This window comes from Lacerta agilis, chromosome 2, assembly GCF_009819535.1.
Source record: "Lacerta agilis isolate rLacAgi1 chromosome 2, rLacAgi1.pri, whole genome shotgun sequence".
NCBI lineage: Eukaryota > Metazoa > Chordata > Lepidosauria > Squamata > Lacertidae > Lacerta > Lacerta agilis.
Window position 1 is genome coordinate 64,935,382 of NC_046313.1, and position 22,070 is coordinate 64,957,451.

The following is a 22,070-nucleotide window of genomic DNA, read 5'->3' on the forward strand; positions in this document are numbered from 1 at the left end:
TGTGTGGAAAGTGTGGAGTACTTATACTGCGCTACGTTAAATATTTATTATTTTAAAAAGAAAAAAAACCCCAGGTCATGCGAGTTTAGGTTCGTGTTCCCTCCAAGTCAGAGGGGGTGTGTGTGTGCGCGCGTGCGCGCCTGCCTGTCTCTTTCTCTGTCTCTGTCTGTTCTACATGCGCGCGCACAAGCAGCAGCCGGTCCGCCGCTCCCGGAGCCTGGCTCTGCAAGCCGCAGCGTCCTCTCCTTTCCTCTAGGGGGCGGGCTAGACGGGGCGGAGCGGCGGCGGCGGAGCTGCTGGGCCGCTGGCTGGCTGGCTGGCTGGCGGGCGGCATGGGGCTGTGAGCCGGCCGGGCAGCGCCCAGGCCCCGCGCCCGCCATGCCAGGCAAAGCCCAGCACTTCCAAGGTCCCCAGGTCAGCTGCTGCACCAAGTACCTGCTCTTCGCCTCCAATGTGCTCTTCTGGGTGGGTGAGCGAGCGGGCGGGCGCGCAGGACGCGGCCCGCCTCGAGGCGTCGGGGGCGCGCGGTGGGGAGGGGGCTTGCGCCGCCCGCTTCCCGCGGGGGTGCCGAACTAGGAGTTGGGTGGGGGGAGAGACGGACGGGTCTCCCCTTATATTCGGCTGCAAGGTCCGGGCCTGGCTCGGCGGTCGCTGGCCTGCCGGGAAGCAGAGGGGGCTCCCCCTCTCCCCTCACCCTCCTTGCGGCGGAAATAATGGAGAGCCGTCTCTCATTTTAAGGGTGCTCCAGTGGAGAGTCTGCAGGAAACTGAGCTTGGTACGGGGGTGGTGGGAGGTGGGGAAGGTTCCTTCTTAGGAGCGCCCTTTCCCTGGGACGAAGGCGCTTCCAGCTAGGGATGGTGGTCATTATACCTGGTTTGGTACATGAATGTGCGAAGCTAGACTATGATCCGTGTAATCCTGTATTGTCTGACGGGCAGCATATTCCCATACACTTTGGGCAGAGCAGTGGTTTCCCCTACCGCTTACTACCTGAGCTTTTTGTATGCCGAGTATGTGCTCTTCCCAGATTCTTCCTGCTGGTAATGCTCAGCTGTATTTATTGCCAATAGAGTGTCATTCCCTTGCCCCCACGCAAAAAAAGTTATTCTCTGGCTCAGAAGGTTAGAAGAAATTCTGCACATATGTGATCAGCGTGCAGCAAACCAGGTGCCCAAAGTCAGCTGCTTTGAAGGCACGTGCGCCAATGTTCTTTAACTGCTTACTGTTGGTGAAACTCCGACTGAGGGCTTCTTGCATTGGTTGGTTACCCCTCATCCAACTGAACCCCCCCTTTCTTGTTCTCAGGTGTGTTTGTTGGGAAGGGTAGTTGCCTTTGCAAGCTGCCATCCAACAAAACTACAGTTCCCAGGGAGCAATAGGATGATGTGAGTGCAACCAGCACCATCAGGTCACACGTGCCACCATTGTGAGCTTGACTAGGAAAGAACTTGCATGTGATGCCTTGGTTCTCTTCCATGAGGGTAAATGCATCTTCCAGCTGAAGAAGGGCTCTTTATGTCATGATGGCCAACATGGATGGCTTTAAAACGGAAGCAGACAAGTTAATAGAGAATAAGACTGTCACTAGTAACTACACGGAACCGCAATTGGGGAAGCGTGCTGTTGTGCTCAGATGGGCTTCATGCAAGGATTTGCACGGCCACTGTAAGAACACGATGCTGGACTTGATAGGCCATTGGTCTGGTCCAGCAGAGCCCCAAAGCTTTTCCTAAACGTTCTCTGAGAAATCTTGTAAATACCGAGGCCATTTGAGACAAGGGGAACTTAGCCTCCACTGTTTTCAGCCTCCGCTGTTCTTGCTTGCTTCACCACCCCCTGGGAAAGGAAGTTGTGCTATGGGAAGGTGCATCCATCTGCCTGTTTGGTTGTATCATATGCTTGTGGTTTACCAGTTGCAGCACTGAGACTCCCTGCATCTGTTTGTTTGTGGCTTTTGCCATTAACTGACATAACCCCCAGAAGGCTTTGTGGTAAAGATGGGAGTGGCCTGCGATGCTAAACACCAGACTTGCCCTCTTGACTCATTTACCACAAAATTGTGCTAACAAGTGCATTTTTCTATATAAGCCAATGTTGTGGGTTTAGTTATGGTAGTGTGTGTCTGATTATGACAATACCTATGTATGCTTGGTGTAAAATTGTCCGTAACAGGGCTGAATAGGCCCAGAGGGGAAGCCATTTTGCAGCAAGACTGTTGTTTTTACAGGGAAGTTATCCCAAATCCCTGATACACATCAGGGCACAAGCAAGTTACTCCTTTGGAAATACAAAAGAACTTTGCTTCCAGCTATAATCTGTAATGAGACTTGGGTCTGCTTCAAAAGTGACAAAACTCTTACACAGAAAGTGCTTCCGTGTAGGAGACATTTTGAAACTATCCCCAGAATGTGTATATTGCATATACAGTACATCATACTGAAGAGCTACATACTGTATGTGCATATTCACATGTGATGGTCAACCCCATGGGTAGGCAAACTAAAGCCCGGGGGCCAGATCTGGCCCAGTCACCCTCTAAATCCGGCCTGCGGACAGTCCGGGAATCAGCGTGTTTTTACATGAGTAGAATGTCCTTTTATTTAAAATGCATCTCTGGGTTATTTGGGGGGCATAGGAATTAGTTCGTTGTTGTTTTTTTCAAAATATAGTCCGGCCCCCCACAAGGTCTGAGGGACAGTGGACCAGCCCCCTGCTGAAAATGTTTGCTGACCCCTGGTCTACCCATAGGTTGCATTGCCTCCTGTTTTGCCCACAAGACAGCATTCCATGTTGGAATTTTGTCACATTTGAAGCTGGCTTGTGGCTTGTTTTGACCCGCTGTGATTGTTCCAACCTATACCAGTCACATTTGGGAGTGAAAATAAACACAGTGTTATTAAGTATGCCTACAGTTTCCAGGGAAGCTGGGATTAGCTAGAGTTGCTTCCCTTATCATATTGCCTGCCCTGATGGGCATTGGACCCCTGCACTTCCTGTACAGTGAATGTTGCTGTTTGTGAAATATTTATTTATTTTAAAAATGTGTCTGGAATAGTACTCTCTGGGCAAGGCCACACGATGCAGTTAAAGACAAAAACCTACATAAATAATAAAATCACAGAAGCAACCATTAAGTCAAGAACATAGGGTGGAGAAAGAAGTGAACCCAAGAGTTCTCCAAATTAAAAATTCCTTCAAGCTTATCTGAAGAAAAAATGGTATTGTCTTGACACGTTTTCTGAAAACCAGTAGGAAGGATGACAGATAAACCTCTTGTGGGCAGGGAGTTCTACACTTGGGTACCACCAGAGAAAGATCTAGATAAGGGGTGGGGAACCTTTCGGCCTCCAGGTGTTGCTGAACTACAGTTCTCAGCAGCCCCAGCAAGCACAGCCAGTGGTCAGGTATGATGGGAGTTGTGGTCCAGTAACATTTGGATGGCCACAAATTCTGCATTACTGATCTAGATCTTGTAGGTGGCTAGATATACCTCAGGTGGCTGGGGGCATTCACAACTGATTCTCCTTGGATGATCTATGTGCAAAGTGGTAGGAAGCATTCCTTCAGATAATAACATCTGGTTCATGCAACAACCGGGACTTGATTCAACCTGTTGAAGGATGAGGGTGAGTCATCTCTGATAGTTTGATAAAGCAGAAAACCTGACAGAGTGATCCAGAAATGGGTTGTGCAAAGGTACAGGTGCTGTTGTTTAGAAATAAGTTTCCTTGGATTTTGTGAGTGCTTTGCTTGTCCAGAGTTTACTTAAATCCTGGTGTGTTTACAAACCTGTACCAGTAAGTTTGCCAGATACTGAGTTGGGCTGCTGTTCCATCTAGCCCAGTACAGTACTATCTATTGTGACTGGCAATGGCTCTTCAAGGGTGAAGAGAAATATTTCCCAGCCTTGGTACCTGAGATCCTTTCACCTGCAGAAGCCATGGATTGACTTACTGTTTACAAAGCAGGCACTCAACCACTGAGTTATGCTTTCTTTTCAGGTGTCCTCCAGATTACTTGTTTATTGAGCATTCATCCTGATTTGCTTGCACAAAGCTTATGCGGAGGTTAGATCATACCTTGTTTTTACGGGGCGGTTATACAACAAGGAACATTCCTCTTGATTTGCTTGTGGGTTGTTTACATGTCTTCCTGTGCTTCATTCATCCCTTACGTTTCGGTGCATTTTCTGCCAGCCAACCACAAAGTCCCCTTTTTAAAAAAAAATTCAAAGGTGGATTTGCTCTGCAAGGGACAGCAGCCTTTTAATCCACTTTGATGGCACAAACCCAAGGTTTTGGTATGCACCTGAATCCCTTTCACAGAATAGTAACCATTTGGAAGCCACTTCAGTTAATTCAATTTCTTTTAGTTAATTGACTTTTCTGCTCTTGGCCCCTTCCATGTGGGTTTTGCAGGTCATTGTGTACCATGGCCAATTCCAGCTCTATCACACCATTTCCATGTTTCTAGAATATGACCGCCTGTCTACAACAAGGTTAGCCAACAGAGTGCTTTTAAATGTTTTGGACTGCAACTTCCATCAGCCCCAGCCAGCATGACCAATGGCCAGGAGTAATGATGGTTGTAATTTAAAAGTATCTGGATGGCATCATGTTGGCCAGCCCTGTTGTATACAAACAGTTCTTTTCCAGAGACAGTGTGGTAGCTTGTATTGGCCATGGTACACAATGACCTCCAAAACCCACAGAGACCAGCTGAAGAGGGGGAAATGTAGCACAGGACACTCTCAACTTACTTCCAGAAATAGTGCGTAAAGCCAAAATTGAGTTCAGTGGCAGGTGGGATTGCTAAAGTACTTTTCCCTGGATGCCCGCTCCCTTTTTATTTTTTATTTTTGCCAAGCACGTACAGCTGAACGAACGCATGCTAAAGGCACATAACCTGCGAGTTACCAGTACTTTTACGTTACCTTCTGTGTGTACACAACCCTAATCAGTGTCTCCTCTAGGTAGGCTGGTGTCTTAACTATCTCCATTATACACTGCTAGAATTCTGGTGCTGGCTGCTGCATTTTGGGGCCAAACAACGAAATGCCTGGCAAAGCTCCAAATGCAACAGCCCCTGGTCCTGGAAACTTTTCTTGGCTTTTCATGAAGTCAGATCAAGGGGTACTCATGCTGGGTCAAAACAGAGAGCCAAATTGAAGTGCTAATTTTGCATTAGGATATTCCGTGATTTGTGGGGTGTGTGTAAGCAGCGAGTGTGTGGGTTGGGACTGAGAGGTTTTATTGGCATGACAGGACCTCCCACCTGTGTATTATGCAAGTTTGATTTGTGTTGCTTCCAGAACTTTGATATTTTTCTTTGGGAAGGGTTTACTTGTCTATCACAGTACCTTGTTTGATCTGTCTCCCACCCCTTTTTCTTCTTCTCCTCTCCAGAAGAAAAAGCATTAAAAAAAAACCAGAGAGGGAGGGGAAATCACCATAAATGAGACACAAAGAGGATCACCTGGGTATGAGTATTGCATCAGCAAAAATGGTTCAATAGAGAAGGTTGGCATGGGAGAATCAGATTCACTTCATACATCAGTTAATGCAGGATTTGGGGAAATTGTATTTCCTCAGACCTTTTTGTCTGCATTAGCTTTCCTGATGGAAATTGAGAGATAAAGGTAACTAAAGATGGATGCTTATCCTTTCAGAGTCCTAGTTTATTTGAAACATTTTTGCTCCCCTCTTTAGCCAAAGAGGCTCCCCAAGTGGCTTACAAAAAACTGGGGTAAGACATTTGCTTGCCTCAGACTTTTAATCTAAAAGGCAAAACACACAAAGAAAAAGGGATGGGGAGGGGAGGGAGGAGGCCTTGGGCACCAGTTCTTAAAGTTATTGTTCTTATTTTTTAAAAAAAACGATTTTTATTAAAGATTTTCTTGATTTACAAAGGTAGTGCAATGCCTCTCTCGTATTTTTCCATATAACAATTTTACAAATCAGTTTTTGTTGTTGAGACATTAGGAAGAAAAGGGGGAGAGAGGTGGGTGGGATGGGGAGATATGTGGGGTGGCATGACCATGTTTTTATTTTATTTAATATGAGTAGGGTTTGGTGTCAGTGTTGTTTGTGTAGGTTCTCTGTTGTTTGCTTGTGCTCCTTTGGCGGTGAGAGAGGTCGGGGTTGGTGTAGGGTGTGATTGTTCATTTGTGGTTGGCTGTGGTGATCTTTGGTTTCCTGTGTGAGTGGGGTTGGTGGGTGTTAGGTTATTGTTCTTTATAACACAGTTATTTAGTTCTGTTTGTGTAGATTTTAGCTGTCTAAGAGAGCAACTGCTCTCTGGAAAAAAATCTATTCCTTCCCCACCACCCATCAAATCTGGCAGCTAAGCAGGTAACACACAGTTCAACCAAGTTCAGCTGTTGGAACTCAATGGCAGCTGAAATCTGCATTGAGGGCAGGACTTGATGGAGTTGCCCTCCCTTGCTCATGTAATGGTGATGAAAAAAGCCATACTTCATTGTATTATTACCTAGTCCTAGTGGGTGGCAAATTGATCTCCTGAACAGGATTTGTTGCTGGCATCAATCTTTGGAGATCTTTAAGCTATAGCATCCATCATGTTAGGTCAGAAGGTGGTAGAAATAGCAAGATTGAAGTGTCCAGGTTGACATTGAGGGATAAGGTTGTACAGGATTGTAGGGGGAACCATAAGCAGCACCCTGGAAGGCCTCGTGACTACAGGCCAGGATGCTATTTTTTTAACAAGCTAAAGTCATCATTACAGCCGTACCTTGGTTGTTACCAACATAATCCATTCCAGAACTCCATTCGACTTCTAAAACGTTCGCAAACCAAGGCGCGGCTTCCGATTGGCTGATTGGCCCCAGAAACAATGCCGACAGCTGAAACGGACATTCGGCTTCCAAAAAACATTCGCAAACTGGAACACTTACTTCCAGGTTTGCGGCGTTCGGGAGCCAAAATGTCTGCGTTCCAAGGCGTTTGACAACCAAGGTACAGTGCTTTGGTGTAGTCAATAATGTATTTGCATGAGTCCCCAAGTAGTGACAATTAGCATTACCAAACCAGGGCAAACAGTGACTTGATTTCCGAAAGTCACTTTGTAATGCTTTTACTGTGCCAAAAATGTGTCAGAAATTGGGCCTTAGCCGAGATGGATCTGAATAGCCCTAGCTTTGCCCAAACTCTGCTTGTCTTTGTTTGAGGCATGCAAAATCATTGAGAGACTGTGGCAGGCCAGATGTGAGGCTGGCTTTAGGCAGAGGGCTGGTTCATATGTAATGATCACAGCTTAATGAACCATAATTTATTAAGCCAGGAATGAGTGCTTTGCTTCCTCCTCCTTTAGTTCATAGACTACAGTTATCCTATCCTGATTTGTTTAAGATTTAAACATTGAGCCACAGGATATGATCCTAGCTGTTGCGATTAAACCACAGTTTCCCTGTTCACATGCAACAGGAAACTGCAGTTTAAACAAACCATGATAAAAAGGTGAAGTCCTCATGCAGGGTTGGCGGGCTCAGGCATGATGCTTGTTCTTGGCTTAATACATCTTGTTTTATTAAGCCAGAATCTTTATGTCTGAATTGGCACAAAGTTAAACAGCACTCTGACTACAGTACTGATGTTGCTTCTTTTGCATATCATCACCTCCATGTTGGAGCATCCCCGGAACTCCTGAGCCCCTTGTGTCCCATCACATAAATTTCCTTTGTGGCACCTACATGCAGCTCCCCACGGACAGTGGGGTAAGCATGCAGCAATTGCCCTCGGAAAGGGGCAGGGCCTTATCTGTGGGCAAGGGGAGAGCTCTGATCAATGCTGCTGCTGTTTCAGGAACGTTCCAACTCCTACCACGGGAACAGAGCAGCCATTGTCTGCACTGTGCCAGGCTTTGAATTGCTCCAGACGCTGTGTCTCCAGTCTTCTGTTTTCCAAGAGTGACAAGCCAGGACCCATATCGGAGGGTGGGGTGGCCTGTTAGTGTCAGTGGGACTGGAAAAGTGTGGCAGTTCAGTGTGTTCTATCCTGCAGTGGTGTAAAGTTGGCTTTGTAAGATCTCTCTCAGAAAGAGAAGTTGATCCTCTTAATTAAGAGTCTTGTTTAGGTGTTGGCTCCAAGGGTGCAGGGCTGGGAGATATTCTAGATCAGGGGTGGGAAACCCTTCTCAGCCTCTCATGCACAAAGCATCAGTGGCAGGTCCCAGAAGCAAACATAGGCAGAGCAACTCGTGTACATTTTACCTTTATTTGGCTAGACTAGTTTATACAGGCATTCACATGCCCCATCTCTATCCTCCATCCGGACAAGCAAGAGGATTTATCAGAGTTCAGAGACACATTCCAGCCAGGTAAAAACTCTCAAGGTGTGAAGTAGGCCCAGTGAGGGGTGTGGGCTGAGGGGTGGGGAAAGCCAGCTAGAGAGACCTAGAAGGCCGCATTCAATCCCGAGCCCTGAGGTTCCCCATCTCTGGCCTAGATGTCTCATTCAGAGTGAGCCTCCTCTTAGCTGGGGAGCTGGTCGTCTGGGGATCTAAACAGCTCCATGCCTTTGATTGAGGCACACAGGAAGTAGCTGCTGCTCCATAACAAATTCATGGAGGAGAAGGCTATCAATGGCTACTAGCCACAAGGGCTGTATTCTGCCCCCTGTGTCAGAGGCAGTAGGCCTCTAAATACCATTTGCTGGAGCACAGTAGTGGGAAGAGGGCTGTTGCCTTTATGTCCTGCTTATGAGATTCCCGAATTAGATTGGCGAATGTGAGGACAAAGATGATGGACAGATGGCCTTTCGTCTCATCCAGCAGGCCTGTTCTTAATTGTGTGAATTCTGTGCCCTCCGATTGCTCCTACTTAATAGGTACAGCATTTGCTTTCTTGCTGCATGTTCAGAATGGGTACCTAATGCTGTAATATATTCACCAGACATCTGGACGGTAGCGGAGCTTCATGCTCCGGCACCGGGGGGGGGGCAGAGAGCAGGTAGGGGCGGGGCTGGCGCGCATCCCGGGGGCGCGGTGCACCGCCTGCAGGAGCATGGTGAGCGTCTTGGTGTGGTGTGCTGCCCACAGGGGCGTGGCACGCTGCCTGGGGGGTGTGGTGCCCTGTGGGGGGGGGGCAGCCGCGATGGCACCCCACTGGGATTGTGCTGCCGGGGGCAGTGCACTCCCCCCCCACTCCTCTTCCTCTGCCAGTGCATCCGGATCCAAGGATATAACAGTGACCGCAGTATAGATTTGTAAAACTGTATGTATGTCCTGGCCTCCATGTTTGGAAGTTGCATTTCAGAAATATTCAGGGAAGCATGTGGCGCCCCTGTTTTCCTCTGTTACATTCTGAAGTTTGGAAAATCAAAAAGTCATTTTGTGAAAAGGAACATTAAAAAACAAAACAAAAACGAAGCATGTTTTGAGTTGAAGCTTCTCTCACTCAAAGTTCCAGTCTGCTAGTCATGACCTCCATACCTCTTCCCCTTTGTGCCTGACTCACCCTTCCCCTGTCTCAAGATGTGGCAGTGAGCTGAAATGAAACCTGTTTCCTTATCCAAAACCACAAATCAAGCTGCTGTCCTAAAAACCCATCAGAGAGTAAATCCCTCTGGACAAAGTGAGGCCTACTTTAGAATAAAGATGCATAGGGTTGTGTTGTCAATTATGCAATGGAAATAAAAATGCTGAGTGTGTGTGAGAGAGGGAATATGAAATGTTTCCACTTTCAAAATCCCCCCCCCCCGGCAGAATATAGGCCTATCTGATTGCTAGGTTCTGGGACCCAAATCAGAAGAGGATACACACTGTTTTGGTCCTGCTGGTCTTCTAACCAAAGTCCACTGAAATGCACTGTCACTCCTAGGGATGGATTTAGTTAAGTTCATGCACCAGCAGGAGCCAGCACAACAGAGTCCTGCTAGTGCAACGGGACTTCCCCCTTGCACTTCCACCCCACCCCCATTGGCTCTGGAGAACCACCAGAACAGCACAAAGCAGGAGGAGAGGGGGGATCATTCTGTCGGGCAAGCTGAGATGCTTGCGCTGATGGAGCAATTAGAAGAGCACAACTCTGAATTCTTCCCTCAGTCTCAACCATGCTGCCATGCCTGGGAAATGCCATGCATTGCTAATGAGTTGCAGGTGGCTGCAGTGCTTAGAAGTGGGCGTTCATTGGGGAGTAGGTGCTGGAGAGACTGGAGGTCCCGTTGGTGGGATAGAGTGCAGTTCCTTGGCAACATCTTCACCTAGCCTGGTCCTCACTGATCCCCTGCATCTAGGGGAACTTGAACATACCTTGTCAGGTCTTAACTGACTCTAAAAGCTTCAAGCCGCGTGGAAGACGATAGAAGATGGATACTTCTTTGTGTTATTTCTCAGCAGTTTGTGCAGCGCATGAGAGATTGCTGTGTGTTTTCCATGGGAGGCAAATGGTGAAGTGGATCCTGGTAGACTTATTGCCTTGTGCAACATCTTTAGGAGAAGAAAAGGCTAAGGAGTAAACCCTACACAAATCCGGATTGGGGTCCCTAAAGTGGTTGGATGGCTCCTTGTACACCTCTTTGCGGCATCTCCTGCAGCCAAGCTGGTACCAAACGTATTGCTCTGCTTTTCTTTGGACCGTATCAGCAAGGCCAAGAGGGGGGTCTTGTCATCTGGGCAGCCCAGGAAATCCATATCCACTGCCCAGGGGAGGCCACTTCAGAGCTGCTAACGCAGCAGGAAGCGGCCGTTGCGAGTTACTGGTCTCTGCATCCACAGCAGGCACTATAATTCTCCAGTGGTTTGGCTTCACCCCCAGAGGTGCACTCCATTGTCTCTCGAGACAGATGGATGCTAACAATGCAACAAATTTGGTGCAACGATTCCTGTAATGTGGGTAAGTTGTGCTCCTCCTCCTTGCTGTGTTCTCCATAACACTCTGCTCTTTCCTCTTTTTCAGTTGCTGGGGGCTGCCTTCCTGGCCATTGGTCTGTGGGCCTGGGCAGAAAAGGTAAGTGTGGCTGCTGCCTTGGACCATAGTAAATGATGAATTTTCTGGCTGGTGCTTTTTAATGTTCTCACTGGCGTTCAGGATTATAGATGGCTCTAGTTCTCCTAGCCGTGGTGTTAGGTTCCTGAAACGAACATGCCTGTAAACTAACCCAGGTTCACCAAGTAAGTAGCTTATCCCCTCTGGCTAGGTGAAAAGTACAAGTGATTGACAGGCCTCTGCCTCTGAGCGCTTTGTGGCACATAGCTGTGCTGCCAGCTCTTGACAAGTGAGCTGAGGTAACCAATCATTTTCTTCCAGCAGGCAAGGATACTCCAGTTTGCCAGTGAGCAACGTTCGTTACAAACACCAAGGAAGGGGTTCAACATTGCAGCTTCTCTGATGCTTCTGTCAGCACAAGCATTTCTGCTTGCTGGGTGAAATTATCTCCCCTCTCTGCCATGCAGTGTTCTGGGGACCCTGACCCTCCAGAGTGGATTTGGGGGAGATGAAGGTGTGTGTGTGTGGGGGGGGAGAAACCCCATTGCACTCTTGTAAGCCCTTGCTCTGACTTCTGCTAGCATGCCAGGCTAGTTGGATCCAGGCCCAGATCCTCTATTTCAGTTTACTAAGGACTCAGTGTTGGAATGAAAATACAGGCTTGTGCAATGATCTTAAAACATACTTCTGGATGTAAGTTTCATAGAATCATAGAACTATAGAGTTGGGAGGTATTTCTAGGATCATCTAGTTCAACCCCCTACAGTCCAGGAATCTTTCGCCTAACATGGGGCTTGAATCCTTTTGAAATAAGTGTTCCTGCTTTCCAGGTAAAGTGGGTGGTATTCAGCTACGTTTTACTAAGAGTAGGCCCACTGAAATTAATGAACATGACTAAGTTGAGCCTATAAATTTCAGGAGGTTGACTGAGTAAAACTTAGTTGAATACCACCCAGTGGGAGGAATTCACCATAGAGCTATGGCAATCATTCTGCAGGGTCTCTCTACATCCCCTTGAACCATTTTTGGGGGGTAGGGGGCAAGGCCCAAAGCACTAGAAGGAGCCCTTGTGCTGGCTTCCACTAATGAGACTTGTTAGTTGAATCCTGCCCAGTATATTTGTGGTGCCAGCTTATACATCAATTTGAATTTCCAAGTTCCAAGTCCTTATCAGGTATGCAGCAGGCCTGTGTGCAAACTGAGGACTTCAATACCAAGTGACAGGTTGCATGTTTGAAATGAGCTGTCTGTCAGAGTTTATGACCACAGACGGGCCTTTCATATGACATGACACCACCTCAAATACAGCGCTTTTCAGTTGAGTCGGCTCAGGCTGCCCACTGTTGGAAAATCAAGGGGTGTGCTCGCATGTGTTTACTAGTCCTTTGTGAAGGTGATCGATTTAGGGTGCACGGCAGTAATGCCTACTTCCATTCTGAACCCTGATCCCTTGTTTTACAAGCTGTTTTAGCCACGTACACCAGAGCTCCCAGTCCGAAACATCACTTTTATTGTACTTGGCTCAGCAGGATAACTCCCCTGGGATTTGCAGCAAATCCCTTCCTCTCCCTAGAGTCACTGCACATTTATACAGACAGCCTCGTCTTCTTCCCCTTCTAACCCCAGTAAATCATCCTAAACAGAATGAGTGGTGTCCTATCTATAAAGAAGAAATATTGAGTCCTGTGACTTGTGAATTTCAGGTCCTAATGCTCAAAGAAGGATGCTCCTGTTCCTTGCAGTGCTGGGAAAGGGTTGTGGGTAGCAGATTCTGTATCCCAGTGGTGGCTGACCTTTTTTTCTTTTGGTTCAATGGCCACATTTACCCTTGGCCAATCCAGTGGTGGAGGTGACCAGAACAGGGTTGGCCACTCTCTCTCACACACACACACTTTCACATGCACACTCACATGTGGGAGACCGAGAGGCACACAGCATCCCTACTTGGCTGATCTAGGCAGAGCAGCTGAAGAGGAGGGTTTACTGCCCTGTACTACTGTGTCCTCTTCAATCCCATTTTTTTACTTCTGCCACCCAAATTGGCCACATCAGCCCCTTGAACTGCTTCTCCTGTATCCCAAAGATTTAGGGTGGGGTTAGAGCAAAAGCATCAAGAGGTTGGAATCACGCAGCACCCTTTGAGCCTAGTTTAGACATAATTAGTAAGCCATGGTTTGTTGTTACATTTAAGCAGGGACTCATGCCAGCTCCTCTGAATCTAAATAATGGACGTGAGAATGTAATAATTCTTCGCCCTCCCATCAGGAGTTAGAGAGATAAACAACTACCTGTCATTTAGAAAATACCTGAAGGCAGCCCTGTTTAGGGAAGTTTTTAATTTGTGACTCTGTATTGTATTTTGGTATTTGTTGGAGGCCGCCCAGAGTGGTTGGGGAGACCCGGCCAGATGGGCGGGGTATAAATAATATATTATTATTATTATTATTATTATTATTATTATTATTATTATTATTATGCATCAAACCCAAAGGTCCATCTAGCCCAGTAGCATCCTATTTCCTTCCAGCAGTGGCCAGCCAGGTGCTTCTGGGAGCTCCCCAGCCTTCAGCTGTTGTCCTTAGCACCTGCTGTTCAGAGGTATGCTGCTGCTGTCCATGGAGGCTTCATTTGTCTATAATAACTAATATCCAACACTACACTTATCCTCCATGAATCTGTCTAATCGTTTTAATGCTGTCTTGGTGAGTCATTGCCACATACCCTAACCCTGTTGCTGTTCCTGGCCTGCACAGTAGCTTCCATATAAGCCACAGGAGTAGCAGTGTTGGTGCATTAGCACTAATATTACTATAAATTGCAATAAAACTCCTATTGTGTGTGTATCCATGCTGATACACTCCCTTGAGAAACAGACTCCTCTCTTCCCCTGCTCTGCTCTTGGAACATGGCAAGACAAGGGATGTTCTCCTTTCTGCTACAGTACCTACTCCTCCATCTTCTCAAAGAGTATTTAGCTCTTCAGAGCAGGTACCACACCTGCCTTTCCCAACCTGGTGCCCTCTGCAACAGTGATGGCTGGGGGTGCTGGGAGCTGGAGTCTGAAAATATCCTGAACTCACTGCATTGGGGAAGGCTGTGTTACATGATTCACAAAAGTGGGCTTAAATCAGCCACTTCCGCTTTGAAGAAAAAGCAGCCAGTTCCTTCCTGAGATTAGTCTCTCCCCCCCCCCCCCAACCCCTACTGTTTGACCCCAAAGGGGCAGTTTACTGCACACAGCTCGTATTCTTTTAAAGCCTCAATAACATAACAGGTAGTTTGACCTTCACTCTGTTACGGTTATTACTGCTAGTATTTAACCAGTGAGTCATCTGCTGTAATAACTGTTGTGATTTACATGATCGTAGCATTAAAAGTGTTACACATCAGTGCTGTGAACTTGGGAGTCATCCATCCCTTCTCCCCTCAGGGTGTGCTTTCCAACCTGTCGTCCATCACAGACCTGGGTGGCTTTGACCCTGTCTGGCTCTTCCTTGTGGTCGGAGGGGTGATGTTCGTCCTGGGGTTTGCTGGCTGCATTGGAGCCTTGAGGGAAAACACTTTCCTGCTCAAATTTGTAAGTCTTTGGGTCTTCCTTCCTGCTTTCCCATTCCGGGTAGTGGCAGCTGAATAACGTGAGCTGGGCGCCTCTTGCTCAGATCTCAGCTTGGCAAAATGCAGTGCAGCAATACCTAGGAGTGGGGTCCTTTCTGTCTCAGCCTCCTTGGGCCTTAGGAACTAATGCTGGAGCCTGGAGGGAGGCTGAGTACAGGCATTGCTGCACAAGGACGACCAACTTCAATCAGGGGTTTCCCTAAACTAGCGGTTGCGAACCTATGGCACGCGGAGGCCTCACTGCTGGCACACACGCCACCGGCCCATCCGCACTGTTGTTTTTTTCCATTTGTGCTGCCGCTCTTCCCCACGCTACTGTGTGCATCCACTCCTTAAACCCCAAACTTTTTTTTTTTTTTGCTGTTAGCCTGTGATTGTGTTCAGCAATTGGTCTGTTTTCCAATTGGCTGCAGCAGTGGCTGTTTCTGATTGGGCGTAACAGCGTTCATTATTATTTGACCCTCGTGATTTTTTTCTTGCACTTTTTTCTGTGCTGCGTGGTGGTTCCCAGCTCCCCCCTCCAAGCCAGGCCTCAACCCATTCCCTCCTGCTCCCCCCATCTCCAATCTTCCACAGGCCCCTCACCTCCCATGGGCCTGACCTGCCTGGGCTAGGAGGGCACTTGTGCCCGCCGCCTCCCTGCACGCCTGGCCCAACCCAGCCTCACCCCTTTGCCACAGTGATGTTGCCGGATGGAGGGAGGAAGATGGGGAAGACCACGCCAGGATCGCAGGCGGGGAGCAGGCAAACAGGCAGCCGTGGCCGTTGGGCTGGCTGGCTGGGGTGGGGGCTCTTCCTCTCCTCCTGGCCGCCGCCGCTCACCTGGCCTCAGGGCTGCTCTGTCCTCTCCATCGCAGCAGCCCGAGAGCGAGCCAGCCAGCGATAAGTACCGTAAGTCGGTTTTGGTTTGCAGTTTGGGCACTCAGTCTCTGAAAGGTTCGCCACCACTGCCCTAGACAGTACAAGGAAGATCAGGGCAAGCTGGGGAAGGAACACTGGATCTACTGCTTGGAATGGAAGGGCTGAGCAGGGAGCCAACATTTTTTGGGTGGGCTACGGAGGTTAGACTGAGAAGTACGGTTGGGATTGAAACTGGAATACATGCATTCTGTTCTTAGTGCTGCTGCTGCATTTTAACCTCTGTTAGCTTCCGTTGGGGAAAATATTGTAATAACACCTTGATTTCTTTCTACTTCAGAAGACGTGGGCAGCACTAGTACTCAGCACAGTATTAGCATAGCATTCTTAGGTTTTTGATATCTTAGTGTGATTTAAGAGACACTTACTGTCTTTCTTACTCTTCTGTATTTATAATCTGCCTTAACAAACAAGTTCTCAGGGCAGCATACTTCCCCTGTGGCGTGTGACTATCTGATAAGTGTGAGGGCGAACCTTATCCTGCAGCCATGTGCTGCCTGGACATCCCCAGGATTCCCCAGCCTTACTCTCTGGCCTGTCTCTGCTTTGCCCTCAGTTCTCTGTGTTCCTGGGGCTCATTTTTTTCCTGGAGCTGACGGCTGGTGTCCTGGCCTTCATCTTCAAGGACTGGATCAAAGATCAGCTCAATTTCTTCATCAACAATAACGTCAAGGCCTACCGCGATGACATCGACCTGCAGAACCTCATAGACTTTGCTCAGGAATATGTGAGTTGTACGATCGCCCTGAGCGATCTGTTTGTTCTAGGGCTGGTGGAGTGTGAGGCGCCGTGGTGTGGAAATGCCCTGCTTGTGCACATGAATGTTTGGGAAGCCATCCTGGCCACCTGTGGAGATACTAGTTGGCCTGTTCTTTCTCCCAAAAGTTGGATTTTCTGCAGTCAGAAAAGAGATGGAAGAAACATAGGGGGGGGAAGGAGATCTGTGATGTGAAGACAGTGTTCCATATATACCTATGGCAAGCGAGTGAGCAACTCATGGTGTTTCCAGATTAATAGGAGATGTAAAAGCATCTCCTGCTCCCAGTGGGATTAGAGTGGTCATGGTTACCAAGCTCACACCAGAGCTGACTTTGCCATCTGGTGGCAGCTGATGAAGCTGCAGGGTTGCAGAAATGCTTCCTGTAGCCTGTATCTGAAAGTTACAGGGACTCTGTGCTGTCTTCCGTGAAAGGCCTCATCCTATATAGCCGGGGTTGGAAACCTCCTGCCCGTGGGCATAATTAGATCAGCCAGGTCTCCCAATTTGGCCTGCTACACTATTTTGCCCAAGCCAAGCCTATGTGCCCCTACACCTGTCCTCATGTACAGAGCATGTAAAGATGCAGCTAGGCCCAAGGAGGTTTACAGGCACTGCAAAGCCCTGCGCACAATGCTTTGTTTGTGCTTATAAAGTGCTGTGCACAGACCTGTGCAAGCCCTGCCGATCAGCTGATCGTAAACATAGGCAAAAGCAGGTCACACGACACCATTGGGATATCAGGTGATTGGCAGGTGGACAGTCCTACCCACCTTTCAAATTTGGGCTGCTGGGATGCAGAAGATAAGGATTCAGCCCATAGGTCAGAAGATCCATTTCCCCACTCCTGCTGTGTAATATCTTGCCTGCAACAGGTCCTTCCTTGTGACCACACCTGTCCCTTTTGTCCATTTTTGTTCCTTACCCAATCTGATGCTCTCTAGATGTTGATGGACTCCAACTCCCATTGACCCCAGTCAGCATGGCCAAGTAGTCAAGAATGGCTGTAGCTGTAGTCCAAAACATATGGTGGGCACCCATTTGAGGAAGGCAGCATTGGTGTTTCTGTGTGTAATTGGTTGCTGGACACTTAACACTGGTTAAAATTGTCTCCCTGTACAGTGGTCTTGCTGTGGGGCTCATGGCCCTAATGACTGGAACCTCAACATTTATTTCAACTGCACTGACTCCAACCCCAGCAGGGAGCGCTGCGGAGTGCCCTTCTCCTGCTGTGTCAAGGACCCTGCGGTAAGGAGCTAAAAGGAGAGGGGGGTGAATAGGCCTTAAACCTCAGGAACAAGGGGCTACAGGATAGGGTGAATTCTGTGCTGCTGATCCGCTCCAGACCCATGGAGGGCATGCTTAAGCTGAGACATTAATAGAGCAATTGCTCAAGTGTATGAATCATTGCCTAATGGCAGAGATGAGGAACCTGTGACCTTCGAGATGTTGTTGGACTCCCGTCAGCCCCCACTTTTGGCCATGTTGGCTGGGGCTGATGGGAGCTGGAGTCCAAGAACATTTGCACCTAGTGTACTGTCAGGAAACCCCCCCTCCCCGCGGGTGGTAGAGTTGCAGGGGCGTTTGGAATATAGAGAACCCCCGAAGCTGTTTACCAGTTCCTCTTCCCCTCCTCAACCGGAAGCGACCATTCCTCCAGTGGGGAGGGGGAATCAGAGGCAGGAAGGCGGTGCAGGGGCTCTGAGAGGATCGCGGAGCCTCAGCACCGAGGGGAAAGCGGGGAACGGGGTCAGGTTCCCACGCTCCGAGGGCGCAGACAGGAAGGACGTGGAAGGGGGAGGTGGGGGGTTCAGAATCCTGCGCCTCTTTTGCTGGACAAAGAACAGGAAGAGCTCATTCCTGGACTCTGCGGAGGGATGAGATGGACGTTTGATCTTTTGCTCCACTGTACATAGCTGTGCACAATCAAATCGAAGCAAACTTTATTCACGTAGCCAACAGGCCATTGCGACTAAAAATACAGATAAAACAGATAAAAATACTGGAGAAAGACCATTCAAGTACACAAATATATGCATATACTGATAAATCATATGAAACCCCCAGGTTAAAAGGTCGTTCAAATAGTGACCTCGTTCTCAGAGAGTCAAACGATTTTCTCTGTTACCGTTTTTGTTCCTGCTAGAAATAAGGTAGACAATGAGTCCCTAATTCCCTGTGCACAATAAAGAACTTAGTTTTTAGAAGTTCTGCGTCTGGCGCTTTACTCATGAGCAACCACTGAACGTCCCTACATGTACATAGGAGGCCAGGTTAAAAATACAATGCTCCAAGTCTAGACCAAAATATTTATGATTGGACAGGCACAACTTTCTGTTTCATGAGCTATATTGGGTTGGGTTGCAGGGTAGATGGTGGAACCAAGGGCTGCAGCCGAGGTATTTGGGAAGGTGTGTCATGTAAAGCCAAGTGTTGGAGAGATTTAGGGGGCAAAGTAGTGAGACCTTTCTCGGGAAAGTGGTTAGAGAGCTTCCCAGTATGGTTTGATTAGCTTTGGGTCTGTTGTTTCCGCAGGAGGATGTTCTCAACACGCAGTGTGGCTATGATGTCCGCCTTAAACTGGTGAGAGTTGGGTTGGTATGTCTGGGCTCTGGGTGGGAGGAGCCAGGCAGATGTGCTTCCTAGAAGGCACATCATGGGACCAGGCACAACTGGCAAAGGAACAAGTTAGCATTCTGGAGAAGAGACGGTTGAGGAAGATTGGAAGAAATTTAAAACTTATTTGAATAAGTATTATAATACTTAGTGTCGTCTTAGGAGGTAGCTATAGGTTTTTGCTATATTCTTTTGAAATAGGTTAATTCTATGTTTTAGAAGTATAAGGGTTAAGATGTTAGTCTATAGAAACTGCTAGAGATTATTAAGGATATGAAATTCAGGGGGGGGGGGCCGAGGGAAGTCACCCAATAATGTGATGTAAGTTATGTATGTAAGAAGAACCTATTGTTCTTTTTTCTTTTTTCTTTTATCTCCTTTTTATCTTCTGTATAAATGTAGTATATTATTCTCTTTATAATCTTACAAAATTAATAAAATATTATTATTTTTTTAAGTTAGCATTCTGGGTTAACGGCAGAAATAATAAAGCAAGGAGTGGGCCTGTGCATGTTCTAAATCAGGGATTGTAGAAGTGAGACCAAGTGGCTAGGTTTTGGTGGGCTGGGACTAGTGGCCACAGAGCAAATATTATTTTCCCCGCTGGGCACAGAGGATTGTAGCATTTTTGCTGAAGTGGTTCCCTCGCCTCTGGGCAGAAGATGGTTCTATGCATCCCTACTTCCAGAGCTGCTCACCTGCTTGCCTTTGCCTTCTCTGCAGGAGCTGGAGCAGCAGAGCTTCATCTATACCAAAGGATGTGCTGGCCAGTTTGAGAAATGGCTTCAGGACAATCTCATTGTGGTAGCTGGGACTTTTGTGGGCGTTGCGCTGCTCCAGGTATATAAGCTGCTGCTGCTACAGCTGAGGTGGTGGTTGTTTTTGCAGGATAAAGTGCCTCTGAACTCCATATTGTAAACCAATAAGCCGCAAAAAAGGCATCCCAAACCCAAGCCCATCCAAGCCTTGTTCAGATACTTAAACTCACATGTTCTCTATTGTGCGAGGGGGCAGGGCAGGCAGGCATGCACTTGTTAGCCCCGCCTCCTCTGTCGCATCCCCATTGCCAGCCCCTTCGTCTTCCACACGTTGGAAGGCAAACGTCTGCAATGGGGATCCTGCACTCACTCCACCTCAAACTGCCTTTTCTCTCCTCTGCACGTGCCTCTCGTTCCATTTGCCATTGTACTGCAAAGGCAAAACTGGCCAAGACTTCCCCCTCACCCCTGTCAGTGGCAGTAATATAATACTGAGTTGAGAGCTGTGAAAAGATGGAATCAATATCCTTCCTGATGGCCCCAGCTTTGTAAAGTGCTTGTGTGCATGTACGCAAGTGCTTCTCATTCTCTTTAACGTGCATCACCCTCAACCTTGTATTTCAGATCTTTGGTATCTGCATGGCACAGAACCTCGTGAGCGACATCAATGCCGTGAAAGCCAACTGGTGACACCAGAGCAAGGCCTGTGCCGCCTTCCCCAGGCCCGCAGCGCCCTCCACAGGACTGAAGCCGCAATCCTAGCCACGGCCACAGGATGCCGCTGTGCCATTAACCAGCTGTTTTTGTGTGGGTAGACAGTGCTACCAGTATTAATGGCTCCCCGGTGCCCTTCCATATCATCCTCTTCCTGGTTGGGGCGCACATGGTGTATGAGCTGCAGGTGGCCAATGTAAATAGTATTTATTATAGGACTTTCTGGACAGGACTCCTTCCACTGCTACCCTCACTGCAATATTTGTGGAGCCTCTTGCACCTGCAGGCCAGAGACTCTGAAGGCCAAATGACACAGGGAGCTCTGGGGCTGAGTAGGTGCCACAGGAACCCCAGGCGGATGAGGCACAGCCTGTGCGGCTTCTCGATGGGAAGCTGGTTGGAACCACCGTCTTGTTTCTGCTGCCTGGTGCAGCCCTGACATTTGTACCCTCCCTTAAGTCTCTACTTCTAGGAGGGGAAGTCTGTGGCTCATCTGACATTGTTGGACTCCAGCTCCCATCGGCCCTAGGTGGTGGGCAAGGGATGATGGGAGTTGTAGCCCAGCAAAAGCAGGCATGCCATGAGATCCTCATCCCTGCTGTACTTGAATTTTCTGTGCTCCCCCCTCTCTCTCCATCTGCTCAGGTCTCCTCTCTGTTGGGGGATTGGATTAGGAGGACACGAGGTTATGTACCCTGCTCCCCCCCCCTTGCAAACCAATATGTCTGCTGGCTTATGTGGGTCACACTGTTGGTCTCTGCCCTCTCTCTTTCTTAGGATCAGAATCCAGCCCAAAGTATTAAGCATAGGACAAGACCCGCTGCTGCATCCCCTTTCCCATTACAACTCAGCCCTCCCTGCTTTGTTTTCCAAAGGGTCTTCAGAGCCCCGTTTCGACAGCTATGCACACACAGGCAAAGCTGGACATGGGTTCAGCTGCTTCACCCAAGAGAGGGAGAGCCAATCTGTAGAAAAGCTGTGTTGGGTATAAAACACTGGAACATGGCTAACACCTGCTCTGGCACAAAGAGTCAGACTCCCTTGTGTATCAGAGAGAGAGAGAGAAACTACATGTTTCATTATCTCCAGGCGTAGCTGGATTCACTTGTGTGAGAAATATGCAAACCTTTGTATGCAATTCCATTTCCTTTCACGTATTTGTCTGTGGGACCCACAGGGAGCGCTCCTGGCTAAGCTGAACAAAGTTTTGGCCTTGCCTGCGCCTCATGCTCTGTCCACCCCACAAGTCCTGCAGGACCCCTGCCCCACCCCCCACCCCCAGTGATTTTTCCAGGGCTGGATGGTGGCACTTCTGAGAGGGCACATGGTCGGGAAGGTGCATTTTGTTCTGCGCTCGGATTTGTTGTCATTTTCTCGCTCTCTTTTGGTTGGCATTCTTCCCAAATCCCCCTGGACTCTGCTGCTAACAGGACTGATCCGACCGTCTGGGATTTTGCTGTACCCAATAATAAAGCAACCCCTACCAAATGATTGTTTTGCTCTTTTTACTCTAACCCCCCCCCAAAAAAAAAACAGGATGGTCTTTGTGTTTAAGCAGTGGTTTCTTTGCTGTTTTTAGGAGCATACAAAGCTGCCTTATACTGAACCAGACCTTTGGTCCATCTAGCTCAATACAGTCTACATCAGTGTTTCCCAAACTTGGGTCTCTGGCTGTTTTTGTACTACAGTTCCCATCATCCTTGACCATTGATTCCTGCTAGCTAGGGATGATGGGAGTTGTAGTTCCAAA

General features: G+C 48.2%; 1 protein-coding gene across 3 annotated transcripts; it reads left to right on the forward strand.

The window, feature by feature from the left end:
• Positions 1–317: 317 nt before the first annotated feature.
• On the forward strand, positions 318–21,811 carry TSPAN17 (tetraspanin 17). Of its 3 annotated transcripts, none has more exons than XM_033140423.1 (8): positions 318–465; positions 10,913–10,963; positions 14,373–14,519; positions 16,032–16,202; positions 17,355–17,480; positions 18,768–18,815; positions 19,537–19,688; positions 20,231–21,811. In XM_033140423.1, the coding sequence occupies exons 1-7, from the start codon at positions 379–381 to the stop codon at positions 19,654–19,656; spliced, it is 750 nt and encodes a 249-aa protein (XP_032996314.1). In that variant the 5' UTR covers positions 318–378; the 3' UTR covers positions 19,657–19,688; positions 20,231–21,811. The 3 variants fall into 3 exon arrangements, with proteins under 3 accessions (XP_032996314.1, XP_032996312.1, XP_032996313.1); XM_033140421.1 differs by having other exon boundaries at positions 19,572–19,688; XM_033140422.1 differs by having other exon boundaries at positions 318–414; positions 19,572–19,688.
• Positions 21,812–22,070: the final 259 nt, after the last annotated feature.

Bases quoted from the DNA above. Each gene is read 5' to 3' on its own strand.
- TSPAN17 (XM_033140421.1), top strand. From the start codon at position 379: ATGCCAGGCAAAGCCCAGCACTTCCAAGGTCCCCAGGTCAGCTGCTGC. The intron at 10,964-14,372 runs GTAAGTGTGGCT...TTCTCCCCTCAG, and splicing joins TGTGGGCCTGGGCAGAAAAG to GGTGTGCTTTCCAACCTGTC. The intron at 17,481-18,767 runs GTAAGGAGCTAA...TTGTTTCCGCAG, and splicing joins GCTGTGTCAAGGACCCTGCG to GAGGATGTTCTCAACACGCA.